General features: G+C 47.7%; 1 protein-coding gene across 3 annotated transcripts in view; it reads right to left on the bottom strand.

The window, feature by feature from the left end:
* Nucleotides 1-1313: 1313 nt before the first annotated feature.
* The window catches only part of LOC114252194 (beta-1,3-galactosyltransferase 5), a 15578-nt gene continuing 5932 nt past the window's right edge, over nt 1314-10959 (bottom strand). For all 3 annotated transcript variants that reach the window (XM_028186700.2, XM_089739099.1, XM_028186701.2), the window contains exon 2: nt 1314-5164. In XM_028186700.2, coding sequence (XP_028042501.2) covers nt 4049-5113 — 1065 coding nt within the window. In that variant the 5' untranslated portion in view covers nt 5114-5164 and the 3' untranslated portion in view covers nt 1314-4048. The remainder of the gene's footprint in view (nt 5165-10959) is intronic.

Genomic DNA, 10959 nt, shown 5'->3' with positions numbered 1-10959 from the left:
GTATAATAAAATGAAACATAACTTTGTATACTTTAGTATTGACTATTGAACAGTATACATTTACGCAATAATTAAATTTTAAAACATTTAAATTTCGATTGGTAATAATTATGTACCTATTCAGATTATTTTCCTTCAGCCGATTTCTTTTTTTTTCATTCACAATGAATTTCTGCTTTGGGAAACTTTCGTTCTGAAGAAACAGATCTCGATGCACAGCACTATTTTTTTTGCGGTCATACACAACACATTACTCCCTTTTTCCCAATATTTCAAGGACAAGCATGTTTATCAATCGTGGTCTTTTCTGAATATTGACGAACATCAATTAATTATCGATTCAACGACTAATGTTGTATGCCGTACCTGATTAGGCAAAAAAAAAAAACCAAATCATCACCGCAGGCAACACTGCCGTTAGTACTATTTGACACCGGGTCGCCGGGATTTCCTCCAAAAGAAATATTAATAAGTTCTACGGCTTAGTTGCGTTCAATATAAAAAAAAAACAAAATGTGTGCAATTCACACGTGGTAGAAGTGAAACCTTCCAAAATTAAAATACAATTATCCTAAACGTCTTAAGTATATGTAAAATTTTGTCATTAGTAAATAATTGTAAGGTAGCGCCCTCTGTGAATTGATATTTTAATTTCACGTATAATCCTAAATTAAAATTCACTACAAGAGCTTTCATACACACGTTAGTATTAAAAAAATCTCACAGATGGCGCTGTATTAAATAGTATGTATATTTGTCTCATTCTTTGCTGGCTTCATTCTACACATTTTTGTATTTGTGTCTCTTACCTGTCGTTTTTTCCGTTGCATCCGGTTTGAAATCACAACGATTCTAAAGAAGTTTTCACTTCAAAATACAGTGAAGTGGAGGAATTCTACGACACATTTTTTTTTCTATTTTTAATTGTACAAAAAAATATGCTAAGGACGATGAAAAGAAAATAAACGATGTATTTATTGATACCATTCTCAGACAATCGATACTTTGGATAGTTGAAATACTATCGATTAATCGAGTGACTATCGATTTTTAAGCAACACTGATCTTTAGATCTGTGTTTGACAGAATTAATACCAACTTGTTATGTAATGACTACCTACCTTATACCTTACGACCTGTAAGGTATAGCTAGGCTGGACAAATGGTGATAAAGAGAACGCTTTTGAAATTGCGAGGGCGTCTCAACTGGACCCATTGCCGAGATGTGTTGAAGAGCGGTGTCGAATCTGTAGGTACTTTTTTTTTGTAAAACGGGTGGCATTCTGTCGTCGTGCGAAAATGAAACACAAGCCTGTATAATAATGTCGGCGTAGTAACGACAAGTCGAGTCCGGCCCGCGCGCCGCCCCTCACTGCGACTTGTCGTTACATCGCGCGCTGTGTTCTTTATTTATCTCATTCAATATTAACGGGCGAGATCACAACAGATCTAGTTTACAGAACAGATTTGTTGTGGTGCTGCTCTTTTAAAAAAATATAAAAAATAAAATAAAAATATATCTTACAAACAAAGGTTGATCGTATCGAATTAGAAGTGGTCGAGAGCACCGGCCCGCTCGGGGCGGACCCAACATCAGAACTGAGTGCTTCTAACAATTATACAACAAACAAAATTTGAAAATTTTTCACATATATTAATTGTAATATAATCTCGATTTAATCTCGTCGTGTCGGACTTGATATTGTTACAGTAAGGCAGGTCGGAAGTGGAGCGTCTTTCTCGGCCCCGTTGTTACTATTATACAATCCCACAGTTTGCTCCCGGAGATCGACTGTACAATGTCAAACCTTTACAACTCGTCAATAATACATGTACACTTACAAATAATAAGTAACGTCCACAAACTACACCGCACTACCGCACCCGCGGGAGCGCTGTCGCTCAGTGCGCGGCCTCTACTACTGCTACTACTGCTACTACTACTACTACTACTACTACTACTGCTGCTGGTAGTATCGGTAGGTCACGCACAATTAGTGTATGGCGCGAGATAATGATACAGTAGAGTCGCGCAACGAGCAAGGCGCCGGCGCTATCTGCGGAGTCCGCGACGCCGCCCGCCGGCCGGGCCGACTCCGCAGATAATGTATTATATATTCTATCTATTCTCACATATATAAACAATAACTATAATTTACGTACTTACGATTAAAGTTTACAGATATTATTTATAATTAACATGAATATTGCTTTCGTTTATTTATATATCATTAATAATAATTTACATCGCACTTTCACTAGCTATTATTGAAATATATAACTATAGATACGGGCTCAAAGTCAATTCAATGAAATGACTTTTATTATATTTAATTTCATGTGTTATATTGTTCAGTAACTGAAAATAGAACAGGTACTATTTCAAGTAAATAATAAAAGAAACCGTTACCTATTTTACGTAAATATTAAATTTAAAAAAAAAATAAAGTTAAACCTCGTCCCCGGCTTTCGCAGTAGACTCTGTCTGGCACGTGCTCGACTAACTACAATAACCTAACAATTCCTTGACTACAACCTCGTGTCGCGACCGCGCTGCTGCCCGGGGGCCCCTCGCGCACGCAGCCGACACACTGACACACACTGACGCAATCCACGGCGCGTTCTGTTAGAGCCGTTAACACAACAACAACAATCACAACCGCGTTATGTCAGTTTTATCAAAATGACGACAACGCCCACGAACGACACGATTACCAACTTTATTCTGACAACATCAGATATTTCATTTGCTTGTACATTTTATAGCCTAATGTGCATTTATTAATTTTTTTGCCGATGATAGAAAGAACAAAAGTTCATTAAAAAATAATAAATGATAAAAACCCAGTAGAAATTAAAAACATAAATACAGTATATTATAATGTAATAATGCACATAAAACAAATTGTACAGTGCCACGTCGGCATGCACCGGCCCGCGGGCCCCCGCCGAGCGAGACGACGAGACGACGCAGCTCTCGCCGCTACAACGTGGAGCCCATCTATATGTACAAGCATTATAAGTACCAACGACGCTCTGCGCCTACTGAGTTTCAGGTGATAGATTCTGCGAAGCACGGCTCTTGCTAGGGTCAGTGTTAGGAACACTTCGGTTTGAGCCCCGTGAGCTCACTTACTAGTTAAGGTTACGCTGAAATAGCCTCTCAAGGCTTAGGTAGGAAAAAAAAGACGCTCTGCTAATGACAACATTATTGTGAAGTAGTTCCGCGCGCGCTGTCGGCGTCTCTTTGTTAAGCAGGGCGTGCCCGGGGACGGCGGGTCCACGGAACATGCGCCCGCCACCACATACGATTGTACTGAAGCCGCTCCGGTAGAGCGCAGCGGACGACCAGCGCGTACTTAGCAGCACTACGGCATTATTCTATTTAATGAGTCTTTGTGGAAGCTTCTGGTGCCTCAAAGATAACTACTTCGAACGGAACCGCCATCCGCTGGACAGCTCCGGGGAGATCCCGGCGGACCGGGCGACGGCTGGGGGCACGACCGACCCTTCGACGAGTTCGACGAGAACGGTGACGAGTGCTTGAAATGCCTAAAAGTACCGAGAGGATTAGAAAGGAGGGGGACAATAATCGGATACAATTTCTGGAATACCGATGATACAAGTGATGAAGATGATACAGTTTAGGGATGAAATTCAAAGAGGCTGACACCAAAGAGCTTTTTGAAGTTCATCTTCTTCAAAAGTGTACGTCAAGCGTCTGTGCAAGTGTTCCGAACGTTATGAAAGGGTTCCCCTCAAAATGAAATCAATCAAACATGCTGGAGAGGCGGCCGCCGGTACGCGCCATCAATCTTCAAAACTTTTCAAAAAATAACGGATGCAAGGTCTCGTCTTGCAGCCCGCATACCCTAACTACTGCACTACATATACATCATTACTTAATCTCAATGTTTACTTCTTTTTTAGTAAATAATCACAATTCGTGTAATTTTAAGACACAAAAATAAAAAGAACGTAAATCGTGGATACTGGTGGCTGGTAATAATTTAGCTGCGGCGCACTGGATGACGCACTAGTCGTCGCACTAGCTGGCGCACTTGGTCTTGCCGTCGAGCAGCTTCCGCCAGAGGTCGAACTGCTCGTGGTAGCGCACCATGTGTATGGCGATGCCGCGCTGCACGGTGCAGGGGTGCGCCTGCACCTTCTTGTTGTAGAACTCCGGCGCGAGGCGGCGCGTCACGTGCAGCTTGGCGGCCAGCACGCCCGTCACGAACACGTCCTCGAGCCGCAGGTAGGGCTCGCGGGGCGCGGCCGCCAGCAGCTCGCGGACCACGTCGGTCGTCAGCAGGTAGGCCGGCCCCGTCGCGAAATCCGGGAACACCTTGCCCGAGAACTGCAGCGGGGACACGTAGTACTTGGACTTGGTGGTGCGCTTCGGGTACGACTTCTTCACGACCTTCCCCCAGATGGTGCGGGTCGCGTTGGCGCGCGCCGGCGCCGCCGCGAACTGCAGCAGGCGCGGCACGTTGATGAACATGTCGTCGTCCGTCTTCAGGAGGCGCGGCGCTCGCGGGCAGTACGTGTCCGCCCACTCCAGCATCGAGAGCGTCTTCAGCGTGAGGTTCGAGTAAGAGTCTCGGAAACGGCCCACAATTAGGTCCCCGTACAGCTCGTCCTCGGCGACCAGGGCGGAGCGCAAGTCAGGGGGCGGAGTGCCCAGCATGAAGGCGATTGTGAGGTCCCGGCGTGCCGCGTAGTGACCCCAGGTGAAACGGATGGCAGCGCGCGCCTCAGCGTGCGAGGGCGCAGACGTGATCAGCACTAACATACGGAGGTGTGCCCCCAGCGCCGGACACAGTTCAGGGTGGGGCCGCTCGTGTCCACTCACGTAGACGTCCTTAGTGAGAAGGGGCGCGGGTTTGGGTCGCGGGGTCGGCGAGGGTGGGTGCGGCGGCGCTGTAGTTTGGGACGCGCGGGTGGAAACTGTGCGGTTGGAGGGAGCGGGAGGGGTGGAGGGTGGCACTAGTAGAGGCGCCGGTCGTGGTGCGGGGGGAGGGCGCGGCGCGGGCGGGAGGTGCGCGAAGAGCACGAGTAGGAGGGCCCCGACCGCCAGCAGCGCCGCGCCGTGCGTGCGTCGCAGCGCGCCCATGTCGCACGCGCGGGCTCACCCGCAAGCCGGCAACACGCGGCACCACGGACCCTGGAAATGCAAAACACCACGTTCAATAACAAATTAAAGAAAAACACCGGAAGCGAGATACAACTGAAGCTGTAATGTTATAAAGCTATATAGATATTTTTTGACTTTTAATAGGTTTAAATCGGCAGACGAGCTCTCGTCTCTCGGTCCTCAGGTCTGAGTCGATAGTTACAGTGTGAGAGTCAGCACTCAGCTTGCGACCCGAAAGTCGGGTATCAACTGCATTAAGTAAGGACTTATACCGAACGTAAAAGAGTTCTGCTGCAGTGAACCTGTCAACAGTCGCCCCTCGCGCCGCTGCCGGCCCGGAACGAAGCCGTCTGGCGCGTTTCTCTTTCAGCTCACTTTACTTTGTTACATTTAAAAAAGATCATCTTTACTTTGGCAATGGTTGATATAGTGAATCAGAGTCGCGTAATAATCCCAGTGAAGAGAAATGTAAAGTCAATAAGTGACCTCACTCAAACAACTCGTCTACTTAATAACACAGCATCACGAAGTCGACCGGCCGGGACAGACGGACCCGCAGCCCGCGCGGCGCCGGACCTCTGCCCTCTCAGCTGATCTTCGATCTGGTTGTCTCGAGTGTATATGTTATTCTATTGTTAGAGAATTTGTCACTACTCGGCCCCTCTACTCAGTGACGTCAGGCGGTGGGGCGAGAGTCACGTCATCGCGCCAGGTGCCTATAAATAGCAACGCCTTTGCTCGAAACATTCATTCGATCGGTGGCGTTCGTGAGAGAAGGTAGTCGTGGACATGGTGTGCGTGAGTCATTGTTTTAAGTCTCTGTAAACGTGTCCCAACTGTAATTTTTTTAAATGGTTCTTCTTCTGATTTTTAATATCAGAAGTGGGATAAAGGACTCAAATAGCCCACAGTAGAGTAAAACTCTGAACTTTGTTTTGTTTTACAATTACTGCTTACTTTGATGCTTTCATACTTTTCTCAATCCGTGGACCTTACCCAATGGTGAGGATGGTGCCTCACGGGCATTGTCGCCAGCTCGGGCCCCTCAATGGTTCCTGCGGCAGTAGCACGCAAGCGACGTGCCGTTGCCTACGCGCGCCCATCTACTTTTGGCGTGCATACTGCACGTGTTGCTCGCGTGCCGCTGCCTGCGCGCGCTCATCTACTTTTGGCGTGCATACTACACGTGTTGCTCGCGTGCCGCTGGCTGCGCGCGCTCGCCTGCTTCAGACGTGCATACTGCGCGCGCTCTCACTTCTTGCGTGCAGACTGCGCGTGTTGCTCGCGTGCCGTAACTGTGCGCGTTTGCCTACTTCTGGCGTGCAAAATGCGCGCACTGCTCGCGTACCGCTGCCTGCGCGCGCTCATCTACTTTTGGCGTGCATACTGCACGTGTTGCTCGCGTGCCGCTGCCTGCGCGCGCTCATCTACTTTTGGCGTGCATACTGCACGTGCTGCTCGCGTGCCGCTGCCTGCGCGCGCTCATCTACTTTTGGCGTGCATACCGCACGTACTGCTCGTGTGCACACTGCACGTGATGCTCGCGAGCCGCCAACTTCACGGTGCCGTACGACTGGCAGTGACGCAGAGGGCGATGTCGCTTAGTCTGCGGCCTGCTGCTGCGGCCTGCTGCTGCGGACTACCCAACGGATTATCTATCAGGACGGTCGAGCGGGACGCCCGCCACACGTGGTGCAGCCTCGCATCGTGTGAGCAGATTGGAGCTGGGACGGCTGCCCTGCTTCCACATCATCCTTACGAGTGGACCCTGGTGACATGCAGCCTTTTCTTCGAAATTAATATGTGAAGGTCGAGGTGGGCACTTCGGTGCTTTACTTCCCATTTTTGAGGTTGAGGTGGGCACGACGGTGCTTTACTTCCCATTTTTGAGGTTGAGGTGGGCACGACGGTGCTTTACTTCCCGTTTATTTTTTTGAGCAGTATGGTAGATGCGGATTCGGCCGGATCTTGCGTCCCTACTGTTTAGCTGTGTTGTGTCTGTAATGTTCAGTATCTGTATCGGTGAATATTGCCGACAACAGCGCGCTACTGTTTTAGACGTTTCCTGACAGGCTAACTCAGTAAAGGAATCGTGCAGGTGTTTCAAATTGCGCAGTTTGGGACAGTTGTGCGATATCTATTCTTCTCACTTCAAATGTTTATCTTTGGCTCGTCCTCGCTGCAGATGTAAGAGTGCACGCTTGCGTCTGTAGTAGGGATTGAGGTCTGGGTGTAATTTTTTTTGTTACGTTGCAGAGGGTGACCTTGTTGATGCAAGCTCTGACGTAGCTGGAGGAGATATGCTTCTGCTGAGGGATGAAGCGGTCGGGGACGCCTCGCCGTCGGAAGCGGCCGTGTTACAGAGTCCTGGCAACCCCCGACATTGTGGCTGTTGTTTTGCCCCGACATTGTGGCAATGCCCCGACATTGTGGCTGTTGTTCTGCCCCGACATTGTGGCAATGCCCCGACATTGTGGCTGTTGTTCTGCCCCGACATTGTGGCAATGCCCCGACATTGTGGCTGTTGTTCTGCCCCGACATTGTGGCTGTTGTTCTGCCCCGACATTGTGGCTGTTGTTCTGCCCCGACATTGTGGCAACGCTTCGTAGTTGATATTGCCCTCTAAAAACCCCGATAGTGGTTATTGGATGGTAATGCTAACGGTTATGTTTCAATGTTTGTTGGCATTTGGCAATTGACAATGACGCAAGTGATTGTTTACTCAGTGTCTGAGAATCCGGACTCATTCATTGGCTTAACTTAACTTTAAGCGTTTTTCTATACCGTATGTGCCTTACGTATACGGATATTGGTGGCCGCCTATTCTGATATGATCACTTGAAGTGCACACTTGTGGTCTGGTTGGAGTGGGTGACTGCTAATAATAGCAAGAACAAACATTGAGCAGCTTACTAAGAGTTTTCTGTTTTGAATGACGATGAACACAATGGGCACTTATCCCAATGAGAATGAGTCCCATGGTGAAGAGGAACAGGAAGACCAGGTTGGGGTGGTCGAGGGAGACCAGCCTGAAGGGAACCTAGCTGACGAGGCCGTTCAGCTGTCAGGAGAGGCCGTGTTAGAGAATTTGTCACTACTCGGCCCCTCTACTCAGTGACGTCAGGCGGTGGGGCGAGAGTCACGTCATCGCGCCAGGTGCCTATAAATAGCAACGCCTTTGCTCGAAACATTCATTCGATCGGTGGCGTTCGTGAGAGAAGGTAGTCGTGGACATGGTGTGCGTGAGTCATTGTTTTAAGTCTCTGTAAACGTGTCCCAACTGTAATTTTTTTAAATGGTTCTTCTTCTGATTTTTAATACTATTGTTACAATATGTAACTTCGGAGCTATAAAAATGAGTGCTAATGATTACTGAATACCGAATAACACACACGGACACGAGTTTGAATGACTGTGTGGTGCAGTAGTCAGCGACCCTGACTGTTCCCTCGAGGGTTGTATGTTCGACTAAATTGGGGCCGGGTGACAGTGCGTGACTTGTTCCCGGTTATTTATTTTATTTTTCATTTACAAGTGATAACCGCGCCCTACAATGTAGACAATGTAATCACGCATGACGCATCGTCAGTTAGCGGCTAAGTGAAGAGCTTCATTGTTGTTTCCACAGCTTTGCGTACACGAGCAAGTGCCGTGTCAGCTAGGAGTTGTCGACCTGCTCGCGTGTGTGTCTATCTGCATTTCTCATTGCCTTTATGTTAGAAATAAGTTAACTGAGTATTCAGAGTACACACGGAGGGAGAGTAATAATAGCTATAAGTGATAGAAGTGCTGCTGACTTCTGAATGTATTAAATACCGCCTCCCGCGGTATATCGGTAGATGTTGTTCGTGGGATCGTCTGTGCGAGCGGCCTCATCGTAATCCGATAGCAGAAACACGCTGTTCACGTCTATTATTCAAGTCGTATTGTTTGTAAAACATAACGTCGATCAGAGAGACATTACACACACGCATTGTGTTAGGATTGTTTATGTAAACGCGTGGGGCCACTGCATGGACGTGCAAGCGTTCCCGAGGTAGAACCGATACCTAAGTATCCTAAGGTAGCGTCAGAACGTTACTTCAACAAAGCGGCGCGATACCGTAACCATCTTATCGTGGCCACCGCTAATTACTTATTAATATACCACACAGGCGAAGGGGCAGCGCAAACACAGCCCATTGAGTTTCTCATCGGATCTTTTAAGTGGGTCGGGCTAGTGTTAACAAGTTCTCTCAGGTTGTACCCGTGAGCTAACATACACGTCCGTGTGTGGTTGGAATAGCCCCTTCGGCTACCAGCGACTAGGTGGGTAAAAAAGGTCCGGAGAGCGCGTGAGCTGGACGACCATATTTTATTGTACGCATCGGCCATCAATAGTAACCACGTGCGTTGTACATTTCATAAATTAATGTGTAATGTTTACATTGAAAGAACGTCGCTAGTTATTGGCATAGACGTAAGACGCCCTTATCTGGTAGTGGATACCAGCAATACCAGGTCGGCATTTGTTTGGAGACGCGACTACAAAACTGTTTGAAGGGCGTTGCGGCTCAAGTTAACTGCCTCAGAGTCCGACTCCCCAGTGTGTCGGCGTTAACTAACTGAGTATACACACACACAACGTTATAAAGCCATGACATTTGACGGTGCTTCATCATAATATTTAGTTACAAGCGAGAAGACAGTAAAATGGCAGTTCCTGTATTGTGCAGTGTAACTTGACACGCGAGCCGACACGGCGCCGGCGGCAGAGGATCGTGACGAAATTTGTTCTTGGGGTTCCGCGACCAGTTAAATGTTTACTAATAAAACTGGCGCCCACCTTGAGGGTTCCGGGTGCCGGCTAAGCTTTTCGTACAGAACGCCAAACAAACTCTCCTGGTGCATTTACAAAACTTTAGAAAGTTTATAGGCACAGTACAGAAGACTTACTTAGAGCTTACGGGGACTCAGTAGATTTTTGGAACGTGTTTATATGTAAGCGCTATTTATACTGCTAAGATAAAAGATCAAAATTTCGAAGGTAAACACAATGATACTAGATACGGCTATATAGCTAGATCCGTATATGTGTCTGCATGGAACGTAATGCCATGCATCGGTATCTTCCGGAGCGTACATTCAAGTCGGGCATAGATCACACACTCACGTGTTACCATCTACTTCTCCCGAAGTTGTAGCAGCGTATGTAAATGAGAACATATTTAACGGAAATTTGTTGGAACAAAATATGTGCATGCCTGTTCACGACGCACCTCGGGACCGAGTTCCAAGTGTCAAGGTGTCTCACTCTTTAAACCGGAAAGTAATACTCCGTCACGCCAATAATTAGTTGATGGCGGTGCGTAATCCCACGGACTCGGAATACTTCAGACTACCAGAAAAAAATGGTGTACTTCATGTCCTCATGTGAAGCGGTGGAACTAAATCTAAACCGATTTGAATTAAAAACAAAGATGTCGCGGAACTGACGCTGGACACGACGCGACGCACAAAGATATGATTGTGTCAGCACGGGGCCGCGAGTGTGTTATCGGCACATACATGTGTACGTACATGTACAAGGTCTGTCGTGTCTCTACGCTGTCACCGCTCACCCGCTCACCTCTGGTACACGTGGTGGTATCGTAACAGTATTGTGTTCATCACTTTCAACCAGTTCTCTAACTAGCTAGCATAGTGAGCAGGTACAGTACAGGGATGGTATCGCGGTTCCGTCGGCGCCAGTGCCGAGGACGCGGCCTCCTGCTCCACTCGCCGCGAGTTGCACAATGCGCGTCACCTCCGACGTCGCGCTACACAAGTTGGCTAATGTTTGCATT

This window comes from Bombyx mandarina, chromosome 28 (genome assembly GCF_030267445.1).
Source record: "Bombyx mandarina strain Sakado chromosome 28, ASM3026744v2".
NCBI classification, from domain to species: domain Eukaryota; kingdom Metazoa; phylum Arthropoda; class Insecta; order Lepidoptera; family Bombycidae; genus Bombyx; species Bombyx mandarina.
Note: the sequence above shows the minus strand (reverse complement) of the source record. Positions and strands in the feature narration are given on the sequence as shown.